This window comes from Telopea speciosissima, chromosome 8 (genome assembly GCF_018873765.1).
Source record: "Telopea speciosissima isolate NSW1024214 ecotype Mountain lineage chromosome 8, Tspe_v1, whole genome shotgun sequence".
NCBI lineage: Eukaryota > Viridiplantae > Streptophyta > Magnoliopsida > Proteales > Proteaceae > Telopea > Telopea speciosissima.
Window position 1 is genome coordinate 50580261 of NC_057923.1, and position 27377 is coordinate 50607637.

General features: G+C 40.9%; 2 protein-coding genes across 4 annotated transcripts in view; one reads left to right on the forward strand and one right to left on the reverse strand.

Annotated features, from left to right (window-relative positions):
- The window catches only part of LOC122672759 (phosphoinositide phosphatase SAC8), a 54594-nt gene extending 42547 nt beyond the window's left edge, over nucleotides 1–12047 (reverse strand). Inside the window, exon 1 of the mRNA XM_043870238.1 lies at nucleotides 11779–12047. Coding sequence (XP_043726173.1) covers nucleotides 11779–11929 — 151 coding nt within the window. The 5' untranslated portion in view covers nucleotides 11930–12047. The remainder of the gene's footprint in view (nucleotides 1–11778) is intronic.
- On the forward strand, nucleotides 265–27377 carry LOC122672760 (gibberellin 2-beta-dioxygenase 8-like). Of its 3 annotated transcripts, none has more exons than XM_043870244.1 (5): nucleotides 265–741; nucleotides 17546–17867; nucleotides 17991–18198; nucleotides 26462–26471; nucleotides 27367–27377. In XM_043870244.1, coding segments are annotated over exons 1-5 (990 nt in total). In that variant the 5' UTR covers nucleotides 265–292; the 3' UTR covers nucleotides 27368–27377. The 3 variants fall into 3 exon arrangements, with proteins under 3 accessions (XP_043726179.1, XP_043726177.1, XP_043726178.1); XM_043870242.1 differs by lacking the exon at nucleotides 265–741 and adding an exon at nucleotides 14618–15132; XM_043870243.1 differs by lacking the exons at nucleotides 265–741; nucleotides 26462–26471; nucleotides 27367–27377 and adding an exon at nucleotides 14618–15132 and having other exon boundaries at nucleotides 17991–18209.

Sequence of the window (27377 nt, forward strand, 5' to 3'; positions counted from 1 at the left end):
AAGCAACCTTGAAAACAATATTTTATCTTTAGTTTAATGCTTAATTTTATCTTCTCTATGGTAATTATCGTTTTAGATGAGTTTGATCTATGACACTCATGTGGGACCCATGTAAGAGAAGGAGTGGGTCCCACAAAAATAACCGTCCAAATTTATACCCCTTTATAAAAGACCACAGAAGTCAGACCCAAGTCCATCAGACAGATCTTGCTCCGCTCCGTCGTCGTTGACATTTCATCCATATCCCCATCCCATCTCCGGCGAAAAAGAAGAAGAAGAAGAAGAGAGAAACATGTCGGAACAGGATTTCTCATCTTACCCTCCTTTCTTTATCCAGCCAAGCGAGTCAGCTCGAACAGTCGAACAGGCCGAATTGTTCCCACCGATCTTGGATGAGTCGGATCTTCTCCCCTGCATAGATCTACAGAAGCTGAACCCGGAGGAGATTGGAAAGGCTTGTAGGGACTGGGGCATGTTCCGATTGGTCAACCATGGAATCCCAATGGAGCTCACGGCCCAGCTTCAAGAGGAGTCGAAGAAGCTCTTCTCTCTCCCCTTTGCATCTAAGAAGGCCAGGATCCAAAGCCCATTGTCCTACTTTTGGGGTACACCTGCCCTTACTCCCAATGGAGTGGTCATAACAAAAGAAGTCCAGAACGTGAATAGGATGGAGGGTATCTTTACGATTCTGAACCAACTGCCTCAAATGCTAGGAGATGATCCTATGTTGCACTCTTTCAGGTATTTGGATTCTTAATTGTATCCCTAGCTATCATTTTCTTCTTTGGGGGGTGGGGGATGTTATTGTCATTTCCATGCACATGCACAACGGTTGTGCATACAAACTTTGGTTATTATATATTTGGGAAAAGGATCTGGACATCATCCGGCTGGGGAGGAGCTCAATCCACACGCCATTGCACTGGGATGCATGCTGCAGTGTGGATCGGAGCTCCCTAGCCACACGATGTGCGATGGACACCGTTCGGTGCACAAGTGCATTGGAGAGGAGCCAAAGGCTTCTTTTATGGGGCGCAGTTCTCTGTGCTGCAGTGCAGCCTATGCCTAGGCACATGGGGGTGGGTACAATGACCACACTGCCCCCTGCACAAACTGCCCATCTGCCTGGGCGCAGGCTGCACTGCGGCACAGAGAACATTCTCCCTTCTTTTATATCCTTCTCACATAATAAATAGTGAGGCCCCTAATTATGCAGGTCTCATGTGGACTAAATATTAATGATACCGTTTTCCAATCCTTCATTGGTGTAATGTGTAGATTCCTTTTACACTACCCTTGTAAGGAACCTTCTCCAAATACGTACCGCCCTTGTATAGATTCCTTTATACCCTTCTCACAATGTGCACATCTAGGCACATCATGTGACGATTGGAAAAATTCGCAAGATTGGAACTTGTCATTAATCTAATGGCCCTCCTTGAATGTGTGACTTTGCAACCAAGGATTGCTCAGTAGAGAACTAGAAAACATTGTTACACCTGAGCCCCCCATGAACCCTTAAATATAGAATCTTGAGTATAAAATTTGGTTTTAGTTTTTCTTCTTCGAAGGAATGATGATATGACTTTATGATTGGACTCCGGACGGAAAGAGTAAATGTTATCATTAACGTTCACCTCACCGTTATTGGTAAAGATCCAAAATATCTTTCTCCGACCAACTTTGAGGGTTAGATCTTGTAGAAGAAGAGATTCTCTCTTCACCATGAGTTAAGAGAAACAGGGTGATATCCCCATCATGAACTTGGATGAACGCTTCAATGAGCCAAGTCATTTTTTTTGTTTTTTGTGTGTGTGTATATATATATATATATGAGAGAGAGAGAGAGAGAGAGAGAGAGAGAGAGAGTTCTTTATGAAATGGATTGGCTCCTCACAAACAAACAATAGAGATCATTTAAGGAGTAGATAGGATGGGATGTTACATCCTATCTGCCATGAATATATGCTTAAAAATTGTATATGCATAAATAATATTAAGGTTTAAGGATCCAACAGGCATATAATTTGAAGGCTTTTCAATATACCTCTATAATTATCAGTTTAGCATATGATAATTGTATTCATGAACATGTTGATTACATTATCATTTAATCATGATTTAAATTAATTAAATTTTTTTATCCATGTGAATTTATAATGTCTTACAAATTGTTTGAAAATTTGATTTCCTCTTAGTTTTGTTAGTTCATTAGCATCAATTAGAGAGGAAAAGGGAAGAGGGTGAAAGTGGAGAATCCGGATCAGCTACCCACATGGGGACGGGTGGGGATAGATTTGACCCCTCCATGGGGTGTGGGTCCCACACCCCATGGAGGGTTCAGATCTGTCCCCACCCGTCTCCATGTGGGTAGTAGATTTGAACTCAAAGAGGATCAGAGATGCCATACATGGTGGGTTATATAAATTAACAAGATGCAACACCAAACTTGACATAGGATTTCCATCTTCAAAAGTTAATTATATATAGATAAGAACTGTAAAGGCTCAACCAAAAAAATAAAAAAACTATAAAGGCTTCTAGCTGGGCCTAAGTAGATGACTTTTCTAGTATAATATGGGAAAAAGATCTCTACTTGGTGCTATTTCCTACACCCTCTCAAATTAAGGATACCGTGAAATGATGTCTCTGCCGCCTTGGGTAGATACCCAGGCATACTCACCCATTGACCCAAACGCTTGTGTAGAGACCATGCGACCAAGAAGAGATCTCTTGTCCATATAATATTGATACATTTTCACAAAAAGATGTTTATTTGACTAGTGGATTAGAAATTCTTCATAGTTTACTGACCTTATTTTGCCAGGTGTTGCTAATTCAATTACTTTAACTGTTGGATAGATGAGATATCTTTTGAATTGACCTTATTTAACGCATTTACATTTGCTTGAAATTAAAAAAAATGTCAAATGTGTCCTATGTGCGGTTCACGTATATAGAGTATATACCGATAAGAGAGCATAATAATCCTACTTTCATGTGGTACATATCCTAATTAACGTATAACCATATAGAATCAATTGTTTATGTTGAAACAGTTCCTATGCAAAAAACTACAACCCCTTTCATTTCATGTTTATTCTTTATTATTATTATTATTTTGGGAAAAAGATCTCTACTTAATTGGTGGTGTTTCCTATGCCCTCTCACAGGGCGCCGTGAAACAACGCCTTTTACCCTTAAGTAGATACCCAAGCGTGCTCTCCCATTGGCCCAGATGCTTGTTTGTGTAGAGACCATAAGACCAAGTAGAGATCTCTTGCCTACTATTTTTCATTCAGAATTTTGTGCCATTTAAAACCCGAACTGTCTGTTTCTATTTTTTTGGCCGCTCTTTTTTTGAACTTACTACTTCCACCACAGCTGTTTATTGGAGGAATATGGGAGGCACATGGCTCGACTGGGTCGATGCCTATTCAAAGCTCTAAGGAAGAACGTGGGCATGGATCCAACATTATCTCAAACCTATCTATCCACTACCTTCAGTGCTCCGAACCCAACAAAGCAGAAGGGCTTGGTGCCCACACCGATAGTACTGTCCTCTCTATATTGAATCAGAATGAAGTTGGAGGCTTACAAATCTGCAAAGATGATAGGTGGATGGAATTAAGGCCAATCACCAACACCCTCATCGTTAACATTGGTGACATGTTTCAGGTGCGCTAGCTTAGATAAATCTCACACCACTTTTAAGAATAAAAAAAAGAATGTACCCAATGCACGAGGCTCACACCGCCTTTTAAGAATCTTGTAATGCAGGCGATGAGCAACGATGAAGATAAGAGTGCGAAGCATAAAGTGATGAACAAACGAGAGGAGAGGATCTCAATATTCTATTTCGTGTTCCCTGAGGGCGATGGTGTAATTCACAACACAAAATATAAGCCCTTCACTTACAAGGACTTTCGAGCACAGGTGCAAGAAGACTTGAAGACCATCATTGGTTTCAAGGTAGGGCTTCAGCGATTCAGTCTTACATAATGTAAGTAGAGCATGTATGTTCCGTGTCTAATGGGGTTCGATCTAGTGTATGAACGTTAGATTGGGTCAGCTTTGTATGGAATAGGTTAAAGGGCTTGATTTAACGTGTTTCATCAGCTCTGGAGCTTTTGACGTGTCAATCAAGTACCTAACAGAGTCTCAATTTATGTTTTTAGTAGCACATCACCCTCAATAAAGTAGGATTAAAGGGATAGCCATGGGAAATAAATCGACGCAAGATCTGTAAATTTGTGGTTGTCATCGGATTGGAATCTGATGGCCATGAAGCATTTCAACCATACTGAATGAATGGAGAATTAGCTGTAATTTCACCTATGATGGAGTTTCAAGTCCTTTGATGAAACGGTAAAGGTTGCTCCATTGGGATCAAGTGGTCATAGGTTTGTCTGAAAACAACCTTTTTGCGAAAGCAAGGGTAAAGCTGCGTAAATTATGACCCTCCACAGACTCCACAATGGCAAGAACCTTGTGCACAGGATACACTCTTTTTTTATTTAGTTTTGGAAAAATCATGTTGAATGTTGTAATCTATTAATTTTCTAGTGTTAGAAAAAGGGAAGTTCTTTATGTTTTGGCAAAGAAAAAGCAAAGTACGTTATTTTTCTTTTCATCTTTATGGATTCTTTTCTCATCCCACTTTAGAGTTTAGAGTGCAAATCCAATTTTGGGGGCTAACTGATACTATTCCATATAAGTGAGAAGTCATAAAAAAGCTGATAAGTTAGCTCCCAAGTAACCAACATATTTATATAAAAGGGTTGGAATTCTTCACATGTCCTCTTGGAACACGGGGGAGGTTCAACCGGTTCAACTGAATGGTCTAACCCGAATCTCAAGATCTTGGAGAAAACCCTAATATATAGGAAATGAAAAGGACAACTAGCTTCAAGTCCATACTCCATAGTAAGGATCCAGCAGGTTTAACGCATATATGGTTTCAAGTATTAGGATTAGATAGGAAAGATCAGGCAATCTTGATTGGGCTGGATTGGAATCGGCAGCGCCTGATCTGACCTGTGACACCAAGTTCTGAACATGGAAGGCAATAGCCAAACACATAACCCAATTTAGTTGTTAAGGGAAAAGAAAGCTGCCAAACTGCGTAACGCCAGACACAGGAAGGGCGACATGATCACTCCACAACCCACGTAAAATGAAAAATCCAATCCACATCAGCTGATCATGCACATATGGAATCCAAGCTAGAGAGCTGAGTGGATTCCAGATGTGCGTCAACTGGCATACGAGAAATGGTTCTTGTACGTATAAGAACCTGATCCAGTCTCTTTAAAAGGGAAAGGGAAACTAAAAGGGAAAAGGGGGTGGAGTCCGGATCAGGTCCCCCACATGGGGACGATGGGGGGACAGATCTAGACCCTCCATGGGGTGTGGGACCCACCTCTGGTGTGTAGGGCCCACACTCTCCATTGATCCAAACTCAAGCAAACGCCACATTGACATTGTGCATATCTTTATGAAATTCCCCAGCTGAAACCTTAATTAACTCATTCACTTGAGATTAATTTCTTTGATGGTTACAAAATTTTGAAGATGGAACTAAATTAGTGTTACCATCTGCAAATGCTTCTCAAATAACACCAAAACAATTAAATTGGTAATTAATAGGGGAACAATATTATCAAAAACTTGTCTTTATCTAATAGTCAGATTCTTAGTTATTGAAAAATCCCACATGAAGTAGGAAACCAAGAACTGGGAATGGATTGGAAATTCTCGAAGGATATCAGAACAATAATCCTTTTTGAGGAATTTGAATATGTGCTTGCTTACCACCGTTAGCTGACTTATAAAAACGACTAATATATTGTATTCTTCTTAAGAAGCCTCTAATTGCTTTCTAGTTTTAGGTGGTGGCATTCCATAATTGCCTTTATTTTAGTAGGCTATACGTATATTCCTATCCGACTCACCATGAATCCTAGAAGTTTTCCCACGATAGCGCCAAACAGACATTTTTGAGGATTTAATCTTACTTTCTACTCTTTTGATTCTTGCATAGAATTTTCTCAAAGCCTCTATGTGACATTCTCGCTCTTTGGATTTGACTATCATGCCATCCACATGTGCCTCCACTTCTTTGTGCCTAAGATCATGGATGATGGTAGTAGCTTCTCTCTATTAGGTTGCTCCTGCATTTTTCAAGCCAAAGGGTATTTCTTTATCCCACTGGGTGATATAGGACGTTTTTTTCATGCCCTTAGGAACTACTTTGATTAGATTATATCCCAAGAATCCGTCCATGAATGACAGGAGGGCATATCTTGTGGAAACAAATCCTAAGCTGCCTATATTAATAAGAGGTACAAGTAACAACACAATAGTTCGTGCTCACTCCCATAGCCTTAGGGCATAGTATCCGAATCAGTATTTGGTGGCAGTATCAATTACCACCGATACTAATCGTTAATGCTTTGAATTGGAACCGGATTGTCCCTATTCCTAATCATTTCTTCATATTCCAACATGAATTGGACCGATTTTTAAGCCAAATCCCGATTCCAAAGCTAATCCAATTTTCACATCAAAATAGCTTAGAAACAGAATCTTGAAATCTTGATTACTGTATCTATCTTGGAGAATCTACAACGGTAATATCCTTCGATCAAAAGCTGATAAGAAGAGGGCACCAGGAGCAGGTAACTCTTGGTTTCTATCTCTCTCTCTCTTTGGTTTTCGTTTTCTCTGTCTATTGTATTAGAAACTAGAATCGGACTACTCTCCCATCTGGTTTCATACATTCAAATTTCTGGGTTTGCATTCTCCAACTAGGATACTTCATGGGTTTCTGAGTTTGGTTTTCGATTTCTCTGTTCTTTGTGGTAGAAACAGAGGAGTGACGACGAAGCACTCAGTAGAGGAATCTAAGAAGAAGGAGAAGAAGCTGGTTTTAGCTTGTGAGAAGCGGCAAAAAGTTTCCTTTCTAAAGAGAACAGAGGGTTTGAAGAAGAAGCTGTGTGAGCTCATTGTACCTGAATCTCAACCTGGGAATGGTCAATGTTCTTCAGGTGAGCCCATTATTTGGCCGGAGAATCAGGGTGAAATTTTGCGTCTTATACAACCATACACTAGCATAGATCATGGGAAACGAAGGAAACACATTTCTTTCTATTATGTGTTTGAAGGAAGATCAAAAGAAGACAAGGTTTGGATAAAAAAAAAAAGAAGACAAGTAGCATAGAGAAGGGCCAAGCTACAAAGAAACCGAAATTCAATGTGGGGGAGCCTCCACGATTTACTTTATTTATAATATGGCTTTATGCCAAATCCTAATACAAATTAATGACTTCTCCTTCACAAAATCGTGGAAGGGAAGGAATTAAAACTAAAACTAATAACTTAAACAGTAAAAAGACCTATTTAACCTTACTAACTTAAGTTAAAAGACATCTAACTTAAAACAACTAATTTAAAAAAAGATTCCATACTAGCCAATAGGATTTAAGGACCTATTAACCAATAGGAACACTTCACTTAAATTAGACCAATTGAACCAACTGGGTGCAACCAATTCTAAACCGGTTCAATCTAAAAACAAAAAAAATAAACTAAGTATGGAGAATAACCAGCAAATAAACCTACTCTACGGCTCCCTAATCAAGCCCTAAGTTTAGGACTTCCTCTTCTTCTTCTTCTTCTTTCATCCTGCTTGGAGCTGCATCAACTCTCCCTGTCTTCAAAGCATTCATCTCTCATGAATGGTTGGAGATCACAGAATAGTCTTCCAAATTAGGATCAAGTTTCTTGAGTTCTTCTTCAGCGGATGGTTCAAGCTTGTATGCGGACAGCAGCTCTTTGACGAATGAAGAAGGCTGGAACTCTGGCTGGGCAACAGCCTCTTGAAGGATCACATGAACACCTCTAGGATCATTACCTTCGTCTTTAAGATAAGCAGCCACATCGTCATCATCATTAGGAGGAAGTTCAAGGAAATGAATTTCGCCCTGGTCTTCACCTTCACCTTGAACTCCTTCCTTTTCAGCAATGTTGACAGACTTCTTCTTGTGTGGGAAGTCCAAAGCAATATGCCCCTTGTCTTAATAGTAATAACAAGTGAAAGGGTCATTTCGGCCCATAGGAGCTTTGCCCTTATCATCCACACGTGGGGGAACAGCAGGGCGAGAGGTGCTGCTTATAAAGGAACCTTGTTTTGAGGTGCTAGTGTTGATGTAGGCCAGCTTGGAAGTAGAACCCGGTTGTTCACTTGAAGCTAATAGCTCCTCTGCTTTCAAGGCCTTCTCAAAACAATCTTGAATGTCTGCAACGTCAACCACCCCAATTGCCTGGTTGATCTCACTTGACAAACCCAACCTGAACCGAGAAAGCATTTGGATGCCCTCCTCCCTAATGCCAGTGTGAGAAGAAAGAGCATTGAATTGCCTCATGTACTCAGTTACAGTCATGGTTCCTTAGCAGAGGGAGTTGAATTGATCCTGTAGCTGAGATCTGAAGTGCCTTGGCAAGTATTGCTTAGTCAGGTCGTATTTCATGTCTTCCCAAGTGCGGGGTGTAGTACCATTAAAGTCCATCTGTCTTTCAATGGTTCTCCACCACTCGTGTACTAGCCCGACAAGTTTAGCATGGACTAACTTCATTTTCCTCTCTTCAGACAAATCATACCAGTCGAAGTAATCATCTATTGCAGCAAGCCAGTCATAAAATACCTGGGGGTCAGGGTGACCATTGAATTCTTTTAGCTCAAGCTTCACCTTTTGGTTGTCTGTATAGCACCGATTAGGGCCCTGGTCTCCAGTGAAGTAGGACCTCATATACTCCTCAAAAGTAGGCTAGCGAGCTCTGTCTCTGTCTTGGTTTTCTCTATCTCTATCTCTGTAGCCTCGGTGGTGATCTCTGTGTTCCAGGGAAGGCTCACAGGCATCTCTAGATCTGTCCCAACGATCTCTGTAATGATCTCTACCATCCCTGTCATCTTGGTCAGCTCTGAATCTGTCCCTGTGACCTATGTGTCCATCTCTATAACCCCTGTAGTCATCTCTGGGGCTCCCATCTCTGTCAGGCAGCCTCTGTACCACTGAATGGAGTTGGTACCTGTCTTCTTCCATGGGCAGGTTGCTGTCCCTATCAGGAGGGATTCTTCGTCCTTCCAAGTGTTGCAATCTGGTCATGATTGCATCAGTTGTAGCTTTTTGGTCAGCAGTAAATTTTTTGAACATCTCTAACATTGGTACCATAGGGTCGGGTGGTTGTGGCAGACCGGATTGCCATGTTCATCCATGGCCTTGATACCAAGTTAATGTAGCCCTAAATAGGAGACAAAATCCCACTAGAGGCCAAGCAATAGGATCTAATAAGGTTGCTTGTTGGTTGGGTAGAATTAGGGTTTTTAGGTTAAATTCTAGGGTTAGGTATGGGAAATGGGGCAATGTATATCTGATTTTAACAGGCAGGCTTTGGGAAAGATATTAAAACAGATTTTAATAATTTTTGAATCAAAATTCAATTTCCAAAATTTTTAGGGTTAGGGTTTGGGTTTTAGGGAAGCAGCCAAGTAGTCAAACTAGGGTTTATAAAGAGAATCTGACCTAGGGATTAGGGTCAAGTGCTCAGATGTGTAGGAGGGAGGTTCGAGTGAAAGGGGCTTGGATTTGAATGGCTGAAAGTATGAGATCGGGATTCTAGGGTTTGGGGTTTTAATAGGGTTTTATAGAACTACGGTTTGAGTGAGAATTTGGGACAACAGTTCAGTTCGAGTGCAGGACTGGTGGAGGGGAAGCTGTGATCAGAATTTGGTAAGATTCTAATAAGGGGTTGTTGTTGGATCAGGCTTAGATGATCTAGGGTTTTAAAAATTCAAACAAAAAATAAGAGGGATCGAATGGGGGGAAGAAGAATGGATGGAACAAAAAATTAAACTTCAAACTTATAGCAGGAATCCACCGACAGCAACTTGAAAATTGAGGGAACCTCCCGATCTTCTCGATGCAAGGAGTTGCAGGAATCCACCCATCCTATCCACCTTGAGATCCACAAGGATATCACTCACAAAGGAACAACAGCAGCAATCGGCAGCAGTAACAGTCTTTTTTTTTCAAAATTCAATGTGGGGGAGCCTCCACGATTTACTTTATTTATAATATGGCTTTATGCCAAATCCTAAAACATATTAATGACTTCTCCTTCACAAAATCGTGGAAGGGAAGGAATTAAAACTAAAACTAATAACTAAAACAGTAAAAAGACCTATTTAACCTACTAACTTAAGTTAAAAGACATCTAACTTAGAACAACTAATTTAAAAGAAGATTCCATACTAGCCAATAGGATTTAAGGACCTATTAACCAATAGGAACACTTCACTTAAATTAGACCAATTGAACCACTTGGGTGCAACCAATTCTAAACTGGTTCAATCTAAAAATAGGAAAATAAACTAAGAATGGAGAATAACCAACAAATAAACATACTCTACGGCTCCCTAATCAAGCCCTAAGTTCAGGACTTCTCCATCTTCTTCTTCCTACTTGGAGCTGCATCACTAACCCTAGAATTTAGCCTAAAAAACCTAATTCTGCCCATTCGAACCAGCAGTCCTTTTTTTATCCTATTGCTTGGCCTCTGGTGGGATTTTCCTCTTATCTAGAGCTACATTACCACGTCATAATAAATATCTTTAATTATATCCACATACTTACTCGACACCCTTCGCTTCTCTAAAATGTGCCAAATGAACTCCCTAGGGATTCTGTCGTAGGCTTTTTCTAGATCAATAAAGACCATATGGAGACCCTTCTTGCAACCTCTAGGTCTTTCCATGAGCCTCTTAAGTAAGTAGATAATTTCTGTCGCTAATCTACCTAACATAAAACCAAATTGGTTCTCTGAGATAGCAGTTCTCTTCTCGGATGGGCTTCAATAATCTTCTCCCATAATTTCATAGTATGACTCATTATTTTTATGCCTCTATAGTTGTTGCAACTCTGAAGTCTGAACATCATCTTTATTTTTGTAGATTGGAACCACAATGCTTCTCCTCCATTCATCTGGCATCTTTCTTGTGCTCAAAATCTTGTTAAACAGATTGGTTAACCAAGATGAACCACATAATCCCAAGCTCTTCCACATTTCTATTGGAACCCCATCTGGGCCTGATGCCTTGCCTACGTTCATCTTTCTTATTGCTTCTTTAACTTCGGATATAGTAACCTTTCGGCGAGTGGTGTCTTGATGAGTAATGCAGTCTTCCAAGCCACTATTACTTGAAATGACTAACTCATGTAGTCAGTGACATGATTTATTGTTATATATCTTTACATTGGTTGCAGATAAATTGACTATGTGTCTACGGGACGAGCCCTCATTTTGTACGTTGTTTGTTGTTTGTATACTTTAGATTCATGGGATGAGGTAGAAGGCAGTTATCAAGTTAGAACTGAGGAAGACTTGAAAATCAAAAGGTATTTAACATAAGCCGAACTATAATGAAATATTTGAGCGAACTCGAGAGGCTTGATTCTTATGCAATACAATTCTCTGAATGATTATTACTTGAAATTACCACAGAAGACACCATTATATCACGAAGAGACATGAAAATTAGGAATAAAATATATATCAGTTGAACTTGACGAGACATTCATGCGTCTGAGATTCAACAATTATGCGAATTTGAAAATTTCAGTTTCGAGATCGTATTCATTAGGGCAAAGATTGAATGTGGCATGCAATAAACGAAACCCAAAGAGAGAGAGAGAGAGAAATATCAAACGAAGCTCTAACCAATTTGGGTGTCAATACTGCCATTAGAACGACCAATGGAGAAAGCTTGGTTGGGAGAATCCAAAGATCTAATCAAGAACTTATCAGGGAACTCCAGCAACTCCATCTGTTCGCATAGCTTGGCTGTCCCTGAGGGCACTCGATTTTCCATTCTCTCTTCCACGTCGTTGAATCACAGAAAGTAAATCAAAATCAGCTGAAAAACCTAGCAGAAACTTTTGAACTCGAGCTCTGCAACAATTGTCAAACAAGGGAGGAGAGGACTTGAACAACTCCAAGGATTCAATTCTAACGGTATTTTGTCTATACGACGTTAATAACCCTTAGGTCGTTTAAATAGTTTCTGTGTTGGTTGTTTGAATAACAGCCAAATCATCCTCTATTCATAAACAAATTTTTTTTCCCTTTGTCAAAGGAAAATTCAGTGATCAGTCAACCATTGATGATAACCTTATCAAGGTGGCTCATCTCATTTTTTCATATGCTGTGATGATATGGCAAAGTCTGAGAGTTGGATAACTAGGGCTTGTATGGTATCCTTCTAAAAAAACATTTCTAATGTTTATTGTGTTTCTGGGGATAGAAATGGCACAGATTATGTATGTGTTGTCTCATCCGTTTTTGTGTTTTTTTTTGGACGAACTATGGTTCTAGCATGGTTTTGAGAAATACCAAAATGATGTTTGTATAATTGAGAATCATTTTTATTGGTAAACTTCTATAGTTGAGAATCAATTCTACCAAAACAAGGTGAAACAAAACACTGACTTAAGTAGCATAGGGGCATTGATGGAATTTACCATCAAAACATAACATGAGAGTAATACATAACCTAAATCGATATTTCTTTTTTGCAATCACACAAAAATGGACTTCGCCCGACCTCTGCAACTCTCTCATAGCTTCACACAAAGTTCTCTGCAATCATCTTCTCTGGAATCGTACAACTGAGGGGTTCGGTCGACCTCTGCAACTCTAGTCTTTGGAAAGACCTTTGCTCCACCGTCAGCAACTTTGCAATTGTCTTATTGTGACCTCTGCAACTCTGCTCCATCGTCGGTGACTATCTACTCCACCGTTGGCAACTCTCTACAACCTTTTTCTTGCGACCTCTGCAACTCTAGTCTTTGGAAACACTTCTACTCCACCGTCAGCGACTCTCTACAACCTTTTTCTTGCAACCTTAGCAACTCTAGTCTTTGGAAACACCTCTGCTCCACCATCAACGACTCTCTACAACCTTCTTCTTGCAACCTCTGCAACTCTGGTCTTTGGAAACATCTCTGCTCCACTGTCAATGACTCTTTGCAACCTTTCGACTTGTCCCCAAAGTATGAACTATAACACATTCTTCTCACGATTTTCTTACTTGGATTTAGGGTTTACGAACCATATTCTGTGGATTTGGGAAATCAGAGGATTAATTTAGGGTTCAACAAACCTTACTTGATAATTTATCAATCCCTTAACCATCCCTTGATTTGGACCTCCTAAAACATGGATAAAAGATGGATGGATCCCAAATTTGGGCCTAGGGACTAAAGGATGGCAAAAGGGGGCTCACACGTGGGGACACAAGCAAAGAGGAAAACGGAGCCCAAGATGCGTCTCTCGAGATTAAGCGGTACTCTTTTCGAGGTGGGGTCCCTCTATTTATTGGGGGACCCCAAATTTTTTGCGGCGTTGTGGATTTCTCCATACACCAAATCCGAAAATGGATCAGAATTTTGGGTTTTTTTGGGACTTTTTGGTTATTTTTCATAGGATTTTTTTTTTAGGCTCTTGTCATGAGTGAAGCTCCAATGTTGTCTGTGTCCAGTTGTCGTTATTACCGTGACTGGGTGATGATTTTTAGCGTCCACAATACCCAAAAAATTGGTGGTGGTGGTGGTGGTGGTGGTGCAGGTAGAGGTAGTGGTGGTGGTGGTGATGGTGATGGTGGAGGTGCAGGTAGAGGGTGGTGGTGGAGGTGTTAGCAGTGGCAGTGGTGGAGGAGGTGGCGGCGGTGGTGATGGTGGTGGTTGAATTTCATTGGAGGTGATGTTTTATTTTTCAACAAAAACAAAAAAGAGGTGTTTTATTTTGAACATGAAATTACTGTTTTGCCCATCAAATTAACCATGGGTTCATTAAAGAACAACTCCCTTCTTATTTCTGGGATAGAAAAACTTCAAATAAGATTTTTTTTTTAAATTTTTTATTTCTCAGCAACTTTTTTGTCTCGATTTATTCTCTGGAACAAAAAAATGATTCAATGTTAACAAATCGATATCTATTCTTTTTTTTTTTCCAAGGAATTAAAAAAGGGAAAAAGTTCTCTGTCCGGGAGTGCTGGCGTAGGGTCCGGGAGTGTGGCCTACGCCAGCACTCCCATGAGTCTATCTCTCTCCTCCCCTTGTGAAAAGACACCTCTACCCTTTTGTTTTAAGGAGGAGAGAGATAGACATATGGGAGTGCTGGCATAGGCCACACTCCCATACAGAAAACTGCTACCCATATAATAGAGAAATAGAAATGTTATCATGCAGGTTTATTATCGTCTGACCGACGTCACATAATATATGGAACTCTTTTTATATTTTTGAGCTTTTGAAATCATATTCCCAAACAATTTCCTTCTTGGTGATTTCTCTGCTTAACAAGCTTGCAATCAAAGCAAGCAACCTTGAAAACAATATTTTATCTTTAGTTTAATGCTTAATTTTATATTCTCTTTGGTAATTATCGTTTTAGATGAGTTTGATCTATGACACTCATGTGGGACCCAAATCTGAACTCCATAATAAAAGACCTCAGAATTCAGACCCCAAGTCCATCACACAGATCTTGCTCCGCTGTGTCGTCGTTGACATTCCATCCATATCCCCATCCCATCTCCGGCGAAAAAGAAGAAGAAGAGAGAAACATGTCTGGACAGGACCTCTCATCTTACCCTCTGCTCTTTTTCCAGCCAAGCGAGTCAGCTCAAACAGTCGAACCGGCCGAATCGTTCCCACCGATCTTGGATGAGTCGGATCTTCTCCCCTGCATAGATCTACAGAAGCTGAACCCGGTGGAGATTGGAAAGGCTTGTAGGGACTGGGGCATGTTCCGATTGGTCAACCATGGAATCCCAATGGAGCTCACGGCCCAGCTTCAAGAGGAGTCGAAGAAGCTCTTCTCTCTCCCCTTTGAATCTAAGAAGGCCAGGATCCAAAGCCCATTGTCCTACTTTTGGGGTACACCTGCCCTTACTCCCAATGGAGTGGTCATAACAAAAGAAGTCCAGAACGTGAATAGGATGGAGGGTATCTTTACGATTCTGAACCAACTGCCTCAAATGCTAGGAGATGATCCTGTGTTGCACTCTTTCAGGTATTTGGATTCTTAATTGTGTCCCTAGCTATCATTTTCTTCTTTTGGGGGTGGGGGATGTTATTGTCATTTCCATGCACATGCACAACGGTTGTGCATACAACCTTTGGGCATTATATATTTGGGAAAAGAAAGCATGCGCCGGCGCGCGGCCCTTTACATATTCTTTTAAGAGAATGTTTTCTGTGCAGCAGCGTTGGCTGCGCCCAGGCACATGGGTTTGCCACTCAGGGGGGCAGGGTGGTCATTGCACCCACCCCAATGTGTCTGGGCGCAGGCTGCGCTGCTGCACAGAAAACAACGCCCCTATTCTTGTATATCCTTCTAGTGAGGCCCCTAATTATGTATGTCCCATATATGTAGACTTCATATTAATGATACCATTTTCCAGTCCTTCATTGGTGTAACGTGTAGATTCGTTATACACTATCCTTGTTAGAAACCTTCTCCAAATACGCACTGTCCTTGTATAGATTCCTTTATATCCTTCTCACAATGTGCACATCTAGGCACATCATGTGACGATTGGAAAAATTCGCAAGATTGGAACTTGTCATTAATCTAATGGCCCTCCTTGAACGTGTGACTTTGCAACCAAGGATTGCTCAGTAGAGAACTAGAAAACATTGTTAAACCTGAGCTTGCACCCATGAACCCTTAAATATAGAATCTTGAGTATAAAATTTGGTTTTAGCTTTTCTTCTCGGAAGGAATGATGATATGATTTTATGATTGGACTCCGGAAGGAAAGAGTGAATGTTATCATTAACTTTCACCTCATCATTATTATTAAAGATCCAAAATATCTTTCTCCGACCAACTTTGAGGGTTAGATCTTGTAAAAGAAGAGATTCTCTCTTCACCATGGGTTAAGAGAAAAGGGGTGATATCCTCCATCATGAACTTAGTCAACGTGGATGAATGCTTCAATGAGCTAGGTCATTTTGTTTGTGTGTGTGTGTATGTATATATATAAGAGAGAGAAGAGAGAGAGAGAGAGAGAGAGAGTTCTTTATGAAATGGATTGTCGCCTCCTCACAAACAAACAATAGAGATAATTTAAGGAGTAGCTAGCTAGGATGGGATGTTACATCCTTTCTGCCATGAATATATGCTTAAAATTTGTATATGCATAAATAATATCAAGGTTTAAAGATCTGACACGCATAGAATTTGAAGGCTTTTCAATATACCTCTATAACTACCAGTTTAGCATATGATAATTGAATTCATGAACATGTTGATCACATTATCATTTAATCATGATTTAAATTAATTAAATTTTTTTATCCATGTGAATTTATAATGTCTTACAAATTGTTTGAAAAGGTGATTTCCTCTTAGTTTTGTTAGATCATTATCATCTATATAAAAAATATATATATATATATATATATTGTTCAATTTTGAAAAACAAGGACTTTTAGAGAGAAAAAGGAAAGAGGGTGAAAGAGGCTCAGAGATGCCATACATGGTGAGTTATATAAATTAACAAGATGCAACACCAAACTTAACATAGGATTCCCATCTCTTCAAAAGTTAATTATATATAGATAAGAACTGTAAAGGCTTCTAGCTGGGCCTAAGTAGATGACTTTTCTTATGTATATAATATGGGAAAAAGATCTCTACTTGGTGCTATTTTCTACACCCTCTCAAATTAAGGATATAGTGAAATGATGTCTCTGTCGCCCTGGGTAGATACCCAGGCATGCTCACCCATTGACCCAGATGCTTGTGTAGAGACCATGCGATCAAGTAGAGATCTCTTGTCCATATAATATTGGTACATTTTCACAAAAAGGTGTTTATTTGATTGGTGGATTAGAAAATCTTCATAGTTTACTGACCTTATTTTGCCACGTGTTGCTAATTCAATTACTTTAACTGTTGGATAGATGAGATATCTTTTGAATTGGCCTTATTTAACGCATTTACGTTTGTTTGAAATTAAAAAAAATGTCATATGTGTCCTATGTGCAGTTCACGTATATAGAGTATATACTGATAAGAAAGCATAATAATCCTACTTTCATGTGGTACATATCCTAATTAACGTATAACCATATAAAATCAATTGTTTATGTTGAAATAGTTCCTATGCAAAAAACTATAACCCCTTTCATTTCATGTTTATTCTTTATTATTATTATTTTGGGAAAAAGATCTTTACTTAATTGGTGGTGTTTCCTACACTCTCTCTCAAGGCACCATGAAAAAACGCCTTTACCCCCTAAGTAGACACCCAGGTGTGCTCTCCCATTGGCTCAGGTGCTTGTGTAGAAACCATGCAACCAAGTGGAGATCTCTTGCCTACGATTTTTCCTTCAGAATTTTGTGCCGTTTAAAACCCTAACCATTTGTTTCTATTTTTTTTGCCGCTCTTTTTTTTAACTTACTACTTCCACCACAGGAGTTTATTGGAGGAATATGGGAGGCACATGGCTCGACTGGGTCGATGCCTATTCGAAGCTCTAAGGAAGAACGTAGGCATGGATCCAACATTATCTCAATCGTATCTATCCGAATCCACTGGGACGTTTCGGGTTTACCGCTACCTTCAGTGCTCCGAACCCAACAAAGCAGAAGGACTTGGTGCCCACACCGATAGCACTGTCCTCTCTATATTGAATCAGAATGAAGTTGGAGGCTTACAGATCTGCAAAGATGATAGGTGGATGGAAATAAGGCCAATCACCAACACCCTCATCGTTAACATTGGTGACATGTTTCAGGTACGCTAGCTTAGATAAATTTCACACCACTTTTTAAAAATAAAAAAAGGACGTACCCAGTGCATGAGGCTCACACCACCTTTTAAGAATCTTGTAATTTATTTTTAAGTATCATGTGGGCAGGTGATGAGCAACGATGAATATAAGAGTGTGAAACATAGAGTGATGAACAAACGAGAGGAAAGGATCTCAATATGCTATTTCGTGTTCCCTGAGGGCGATGGTGTAATTCACAGCACAAAATATAAGCCCTTCACTTACAAGGACTTCAGAGCACAGGTGCAAGAAGACTTGAAGACCATTGGTTTCAAGGTAGGGCTCCAGCGATTCAGTCATACATAATGTAAGTAGAGCATGTACGTTCTATGTCTAATGGGGTTCGATCTAGTGTATGAGCGTCAGATTGGGTCAGCTTTATTTGGTATAGGTTAAAGGGCTTGGTTTAATGTGTTCCATCAGCTCTTGAGCTTTTGACGTGTCAATCAAGTACCTAACAAAGTCTCAATTTATGTTTTTAGTAGCACATCACCCTCAATAAAGTAGGATTAAAGGGATAGCCATGGGAAATAAATCGACGCAAGATCTATAAATTTGTGGTTGTCAACCATCGGATTGGAATCTGATGGCCATGAAGCATTTCAACCATACTGAATGGAGAATCAGCTGTAATTTCACCTATGATATATGGAGTTTCAAGTCCTTTGATGAAAAGGTAAAGGTTGCTCCATTGGGACCAAGTGGTCATAGGTTTGTCTGAAAATAGTCTTTCTGCAAAAGCAGGGATAAAGCTGCATAAATTATATATGATCCTCCATAGACCCCACAATGGCAAGAGCCTTGTGCACTGGATACACTCTTTTTTTATTTAGTTTTGGAAAAATCATGTTGTATGTTGTAATCTATTAAATTTTCTAGTGTTAGAAAAAGGGAAGTTCATGTTTTGGCAAAGAAAAACGCAAAGTACATTACTTTTCTTTTCATCTTTATGGATTCTTTTCTCATCCCACTTTAGAGTTTAGAGTGCAAGTCCAATTTTGGGGGCTAAATGATACTATTTCATATAAATGAGAAGTCATAAAAAGCTGATAAGTTAGCTCAAGTAACCAACATATTTATATAAAAAGGGTTGGAATTCTTCACATGTCCTCCTGGAACACAGGGGAGGTTCAACTGAATGGTCTAACTCGAATCTCAAAATCTTGGAGAGAACCCTAATATAGGAAACGAAAAGGACAGCTAGCTTCAAGTCCATACTCCATAGTAGTAAGGATCCAGCAGGTTTAATGCATATATGGTTTCAAGTATTAGGATTAGATAGGAAAGATCATCCAATCTAGATTGGGCCGGATTGGAATCGGCAGTGCCTGATCTGACTTGTGACACCAAGCTCTGAACATGGAAGGCAATAGCCAAACACATAACCCAATTTAATTGTGTTGGTGAGAAAAATCGTAATACTCACACACAGGGGCACATGCATGTGGTGCAAATAGCACGGGCGTGCCAGAACCTTTGCGCAAGTTCAAACGAGGCTGATACAGCCTGTCTTAGCTTCCAACCAGGACGAAACGACCTGCTCTAACTGACGAACCGGCCCGTTCTAACTTTCGACCAGGACGAAACGGCCTGTTCTAAATGACTAAATGGCCTGTTGTAACTTCCAGCCAGGCCAAAACAGCCTATTCTGACTTCTAACCAGGATGAGAAGGGGATCCTTCCGTGCCTGAGTAGCTCTAAGGTCTTTTGGGTAAAAGAAAATCGCGATGGACGAAGCAAAGGAAGAAGAATTGATAATCAAATTGCTTACTTGCAATCTATATCTGATTGGAGTCAGTACAACTTGTGAAATCCGACGTTGATGAGGTTTACAACTTGGTGTTTACACTACAACTATTCTACGACCAAATAGCATAATCTCCCAAAGACAGATTTGATGAAGCTTCCACAACTTTGCTAGCCATGGATTGATGGAGCTTGCAACTTGATGCTAATGGTCGTCTTCTGAAACACGGGCCAAAAGACAAGAATGCTAGAGTTATTCTCCAAGCATCTCCCAAAAATGGTTTCGATAAAGCTTCCACAACTCTGTCAGCCACGGACTGATGAAGCTTGCAACTTGATGATGATGGTTGTCTTTTAAAACACGGGCCAAAAGACATGGTTACTAGAGTTATTCTCCAAGCAAGACCTACATGAATGCCCCTTGAAACACAAGCTAATGAGGCATTGGTGGCTGGAAGCCAACTCCAACAAAAATTACAGGGAAAGATGAAAGACTACATCTTGAAACATAAAAACGGAAAAGATAAAATAAAGATAAAGACTCTTGTCTAAAGTGTGTTGTTGATCCGTTGGGTGTCCTTCTCTTTTGCTTGGCTTTTGTCTTATATAGAAGACATTCACTTGGTAATTCCCATAACCAACCCTTCCACCTCCTTCCTTGTATTGGGGCCACTTTCATTCCAAAGTGCTAATCTCTTGCGCCATGTGGCCATGTGGGGTTTGTAACCTCCCACCATCTATAGTCATGGCAGGTCCCACCTTTCCACTTTGTTATTCAAATTTAAAAGGGTAACTCTTTGATGGCAGCGTGCAATGCACGGCCCTATGGCACGTATAAACCCCGTTTCTCTCTGTCCCATACTTCCCAGCCTCAATCAATGCTTGCCATGTGTCCCATCAGGCCTGTATTACTTCTAACCGCCTGTAGCCATGGTGGGCCCCACCTCACACTGCGTTCTCACATCTCTTGGGCGATTTCCCTCTTCTTCCAGTATTCTCTGAGCACCTACCACGTGGTTCAGCCTCTGGGCGGATGAGGTAGGATCGTGCCCAAGTGGGTCACATCCATACAACTTCTAGCTTGGCTATCCATCTTGGATCCCCGATCCGGCCTAATCTGGGCTGACGGTTTTTAGGAGCAAACAAATTGCTAAGGGAAAAGAAAGCTGCCAAGCTGCATAACGCCCAGACACACACAGGAAGGGCGACATGACCACCCCACAGCCCACGTGAAATGAAAAATCCAATCCACGTCAGCTGATGCACATATGGAATCCAAGCTAGAGAGCGAGTGGATTCCATATGTGCGTCAACTGGCATACGAGAAATGGTTCTTGTACGTATGAGAACCTGATCCAACCTCTTTAAAAGGGGGAAGGCGGGAAACGAAAAGGGAAAAGGGGGTGGAGTCCGGATCAGGAGGTCCCCCACATAGGGGACGATGGGGGACAGATCTAAACCTTCCATGGGGTGTGGGACCCACCTTTGGTGTGTAGGGCCCACACTCTCCATTGATCCAAACTCAAGCAAACGCCACATTGACATTGTTTATATCTTTATGAAATTCCCCAGCTGAAACCTTAATTTTCTCATTCACATGAGATTTCTTAGATGGTCACAAATTTTTGAAGATGGAACTGAATTAGTGTTACCATCTGCAAATGCTTCTCAAATAACACAAAAAAAATTAAATTGGTAAATTAACAGGGGAACAATATATCAGAAACTTGTCTTTATCTAATGGTTGATCAGATTCTTAGTTACTGAAAAATCCCATATGAAGTAGGAAACCAAGAACTGGGAATGGATCAGAAATTCTCAAAGGATATCAAAACAGTAATCCTTTTTGAGGAACTTGAATATTGTATTCTTCCTAAGAAGCCTCTAAATTCCTTTCTAGTTTTAGGTGGTGGCATTCCATAATTGCCTTTATTTTAGCCAGTAGGTACTTATATTCCTATCCGACTCACCATGAATCCTAGAAGTTTTCCCACGATAGCACCAAATAGACATTTTTGAGGATTTAATCTTACTTTTTGCTCTTTTGATTCTTGTAAAGAATTTTTTTCAAAGCCTTTATGTGACATTCTCGTTCTTTGGATTTGACTATCATGCCATCCACATATGCCTCCACTTCCTTGTGCCTAAGATCATGGAGGATGGTAGTAGCTTCTCTCTATTAGGTTGCTCTTTTATTTTTCAAGCCAAAGGGCATTTCTTTATCCCACTGGGTGATACAGGACGTTTTCTTCATGTCCTTAAGAGCCACTTTGATTAGATTATATCCCAAGAATTTGTCCATGAATGACAGGATGGCATGCATGTCTTGTGGAGTTGTCCACCAAAGTTTCTATGTGTGGTAGGGGGAATTCGTCCTCAGACTTGCTTTGTTTAAGACCTTGAAGTTCACACACATCTTAGACAACCATCTTTTTTTGAAACACACACAATCTTGGCCAACCATTCTGGGTATTCAGTGACCTCTAAGAAGCCAACATTGAGTTGTTCCAGAAGTTTGATGGCTAAAGGAGTAAGACAATTAAGCATGGAGAGTTGAATTACATTAGCTAGACAAAAACAATTCCATGGAGAGCAACAAAGAGGAGGACCGAGTTCAACTTGGGGAGTATACCATTATACTATAAAGAACGGTGATCGGATGATCTGCAAGATTCAACAAACGTCTCTTATATAGACGAAGCCGGACTAGCCGGACTTAACAGCCTTTGAAATCCGCTAGACACAACTTACAAGGTTCGCTTACAACCACAAGATAAAAAAGCAAACTTACAAGAAAGCAAAAACTTACAACCACATAATAAAAAGTAAACAACTTTACTTTAGATAGCCAACCGACAGCTTGTCACAAGATATTGCAATGCTAATCCGAATCAGATGAGTGTGTACGAGCTTCTAGGTAATGATTTACTTTTTGTGTTCCACATGTTGCATCATGATATGGTGAATGACAGGATGGTGGAGATGATTGGAATTGACATCCCATGCTGTGTGAGTGGTATTGATAAGGATGGGAGGTATGGTGGCGGGGTCCACCTGGTATTCTGTGCACATGGTGTGCATGAAATGTTTCCATCGCTCTTTGGTGTCATCATTGGTGTCGCGGTGAGCGAATAGGTCATCATCAGAAGTTCTAAGAATGGAAAAGGTGGGGCTGTAGGCGATAAGATGATGGTCTAGGATGGGGGGTTCAACAAGAGCTGGATAGATATGATCAATAGGGCGGTGAAACAGGATGGTGACAAAGAGATGATCACGGGGTAGACTAGACAGGAGATTGATCCAATGAGGTATAGGAGCAAATAGCTGGAGAAATCTGGCGAAGTGGGATGGAACAACAAGATGAAAAAGGATATTGGTTTTGGATGGGACACGGTATACTGAAGAGGTTTGCCTGAGGTAATGGATGAGGGCATGAACCGAGAAACACATAGCGATCTTATGGACTACCAGAAGGTGCCAAAAGAATACTATAAATTCTTTCTCAAAGCTGAAGTAGTGGGTGATGGTGAATAGGGTAAGATAAGGATAATCTGGATGGCAAACTTGCCAATCATAGGTAAGGCCATATTTATGGGTAAGGACTGGTAGGAGGGATTGATAGGTTTGGGTTCTGTAGCTGGTCATTGTTCTTCCTGAAATATCAGAATAAATTTCAAGGGGAAGGGTTGGTAATAAAGAGGTGAGGTCAGGGGCTGAGGGTGGAGATGGCTGTCTTGAGGGACCTGGGTCTTGAGACTGGGAACTTGAGGGTCGAGATCTGGCTGAAGGCCAGAGGGGCATACAAAGTATGGGGATGGTAGAGTGGATGGGGATCTTGGTGTGTGACAAGAAATCTGCCAAAACATTTTCTTTTCCTTTAATATGTTTGACCTTGAATGACCATTGCGAGAACCATTGTGCCCATCTGAGAAGTTGTCGTTCAGGGAGAACCCTTTGGTTAAATTGGTGTATTCTGGGAAAAGATGACATATCCATTTCAATCTGGAAGGTGTGGCCAATGAGTTAAAACTGGAATTTTTCAATGCCTCTACGGACTGCCAATATTTCTTTGAAAGTGGAATGGTAATGTCATTCAGCGGGCTTGAACTGTTCACTTCTGTATCCACACACCTTTCTAGTTCCAGTAGGGAGTTCTTCTAGCAACACTGCTACCCATTGGTCATCACTAGCATCTATCTGGAGAATGCGGAGTCCAATTGAAGGAATCTGGAGAGAAGGCAATTTTTGGGCTATCTGTTTGAGTGCCTGCACTACCTGAGTATGCTCAGAAGACCAGGGGGTGGGGTCTGTTTGAGGAGCTTGTTTAGTGGTCCTGTGTACCGAGTTTGATTAGGGATAAACTCAGTCATGTAGTTAATAATTCCAAGGAATCGTTGGAGCTGAGTATAGTGAACGGACCATCTGAAAACTATAGGAGAGATTTGCCAATGTGCGGCTGGAGATCATAAGTACCATTGGCAATGGTAACTCCAAGAAAGTCAACTCTAGGAATTCCAATTTTCATCTTCTTGGCAGAGAGCATGATGCCATATTGGATGGTGATGTCAAGAAACTGGGATAGAAGTTGATGGTGTTCTTCCTCTGTCTTGGAAAAGAGGAGGATATCATCTATATAAATGAGAGCTTGCTTCTGGATGGGTGCATAAATGTGCATCATTGTCTTTTGGAAAAAGAGAGGGGGCGACCTTGAGACCAAATGGCATAACATTCCAATGAAAATGGTGGTCAGGGATGCAAAATCCCATTTTGGGATGATCTTCTGGGAAGATGCCTAGTTGCCAAAATCCTGCCTTTAGGTCGAATTTACTGAAAACTGCAGCTCCAACAAGTTGAAGCATGAGAGCTGGCCGAGTTGGTAATAGGAATTTATCGTCGGCCAGGAAAGCATTAAGAGGCTAATAGTTGATGACAAGGCAAAGTTTCCCACGAGTTTGTTCAGCTCGTTTGTTGACATAAAAAGCTTCGCATGCCCATGGGGATGAAGTAGGTTCAATGAGTCCTTGGGCCTGTAAAAGGGTGACTTCTTCCTGAGCCAGGGCAAGATGGTCTGGATTCATTCCAGCATGACTAGCTTTAGTAGGATTGGCGTCTTCATTCTTTTTGAAAGGAAGCTTGATGAAAAACTGGGAGTTCTGCCATAATGGGTGGTCACACTTTTAAAGGAATGCTGTGTGAGAGTCAGCACAATAGTGAGAACTCAGCCGGTGCTTTGTATCTGCAAAAGGAATTGTGAGAAAGAGATTGGAAACAGTAGTCCAAGGAAGAAACTGCTTCTTGTAGGTCAGGCCTTTGGCATTCCATTGTAAGGAAGAAAAACGACTGAGGAGGTCAAAACCAATAAGGGCATCACGACCGAGGAGGGAGGATCCTAAGACTCTGTGGTTGATGGTTAAAGTAGGAAAAATTTTGAACTTGACAGGGGCCTTTGAAATGAGGTCGACGGCAAAGGTTTTGCCATCTGCTACAGTGAAGTACTGCTTATACGGTTTCCAATATGAGGAGGGTAAAACATGTGGGGCTAAGATGGTCATAGTGGCGCCGGTATCAAAATAGCCTATGATCTTAATCGGGCGGTCCCATGAAGTGGGGACGATGTACAAAGGGGCCAGGGGGAGAGAAACCTTAGTGGTTGGTAGGGTAGGTAAGGGTGAGGATGATAAAGGGTAGACAGGTTCAAATCCGTCGGACCCGGGGTCTGAATCAGATTCGGTGTCCGAGAACTGTTCTTCTAGAGCGAAGAGGAGATCTGGTGAAAAATCCTCATCAATAGAGTAAAGGGACTCTATGTCTGCATCTGGATCATCTGTGGCAGCAAATTGGGCCAGCATATGCAAGAGGTTTGCCTTTTTCTGTCTATCAGGGAAATTCTTGGCAAAATGGCCTTTCTTTCCACAAGAGAAGCATTTATCAGAAGTTTTTCCTCTAAGCTTCTTGCGTTTGAAATTCTTATAACGCTTGCCTTTTTGTTGCCTGTGAGGCGGACGAGGGCGACGATGCCTGTGGGAAGTGGACCTGGTTCTGCGAAAACGAGCAATGTGAGATTGCTTCTTCGTGGGGCAATTGCAGATCTGGTCCTTGCAATTGATCTTTAAATAAGAATTGTCACAAGTGTCTTTTAAATTTTCAGTAGTCTTTTCCCATGTCTTGAAGAACTGTTGTTGGTCACAAAGCTTCTGGAGAGCTGTTTGAATTTCTTGGTATAATTGACCAAGGGTGACCTGATGCAACTGCAAATTTTGGATATGCAGATTTTTTAGGGCATCCTTTCCCAAAGGGTCGGGGAAGAAATTGAGAAAGACCTGCTTCATATTTACATCATCAATTCCGCCGAGAATATAAAACCGATCCACCATACGAGTGAAGTGTCTTTCCAAATCTATCTTTTTGAAAGAACAAAATTTCATCTGGAAATATTCTTCATGGCCCTTGATTCTGTTGCTATCAAAAGGACCTATGAATTCATTATAGAGTTGAAAGACAAATTCATCGACTCCAAGTTGTACCCATTGTAACTGGCGGTACTAACCAAGGGACATGTACCATTCATGGAGAGTGCCATGTGTCCGGGCTAAAAATTTAGTAATAGCCGTTCAAGGGGTAACACCTTCTTGAAGCAATTCAACAGTCAACCAGGCATGAAATTCTGAAATTTTATTGGGCCATTGGTGAAATGGAGTTCCATCAAAGGTGAACAACTGCTTGGGATCCTGGTTCTAGAAAGGCTGATATTTTGGAAGGGGAACATGGTGAGGGGTATTATCCTGGGGAGTGTTTTCTCCTTCATCTGAAAGGGGTTCCATAGTAACATCAGTTCCTTGTTAGTTCTGGTGATGGTGCTAATCCTGATCAGCTGCTTCGGTCGGGAAGACTGGGTGAAAATCTTCAGATCCAAGGAAGGATATAGATAAGTCGGAACCAGAGTCGGTGAGATCCTATAATGAGAGTACAGGGATCTTATGGTTGGAGGTGGAGTAAAGCTGTTTGAGAAAGGTACTCAATGGGTTGGTGTTGGTTAATGGGAGTAATGGAGAACATGCCGACTGAGTGGATTGTGATTTGGCGGGAGGAATATAGGGGACAAACTGAGGGGGTCGTGAAGTGCTGGGATGAGTGGGTTGGAAAGTAGGTTTAGAATAAGATTGGTATGGCCTGAGGGGATCCAGTGGATTGTGTTGTGGTTGTCACGGAGGTGAGGTCTGCGACATAGATCTGGAAGAGGTTGACGAGGAACGTGAGGACTTCCTTTGGCCCAAACGTCTCTGGTCTTGCTGTAACTCCTTTAGTAGTTCTGTCGGAAAACTATGATGCGGAGGTGAAGCCGCATATTCAATGATAGGAGGGAATTCTGGATAATAAGAACCATGAGATGGATGAAGTGGAGCTTGAGCCCAACTGAGTTGTTCTTCCAATCTGATCTTTTCCTTTTCTCTCGAAGAGATGAGAGTGGATGCATAAGCGACATCCTTAACGGTGGTTGCAATATGGATGAGCTTTTGGTGCAGAGCATCAATTTTTCCTTTAAGATATGCAACATCTAATTCTTGCTTTTGTAAGGTCAATATGTTATGCTCCTTATGAGCCACAATCTTCTGAAGATACTGATTCTGAACTATGGCATTCTCAGTTTGCCAGTTAAGCTGAGCCTCAACACAAGTGTTCTTGGGTCTCTGCCCATTATGATCAACTGTCTTGGGAGGAGTGACCTTC

Excerpts from the sequence above, each read along its gene's own strand:
- LOC122672760 (XM_043870244.1), top strand. The coding sequence starts at position 293 with ATGTCGGAACAGGATTTCTCATCTTACCCTCCTTTCTTTATCCAGCCA. Across the intron at positions 742-17,545 it reads CCTATGTTGCACTCTTTCAG|GAGTTTATTGGAGGAATATG; the intron begins GTATTTGGATTC and ends CTTCCACCACAG. Across the intron at positions 17,868-17,990 it reads ACATTGGTGACATGTTTCAG|GTGATGAGCAACGATGAATA; the intron begins GTACGCTAGCTT and ends TCATGTGGGCAG.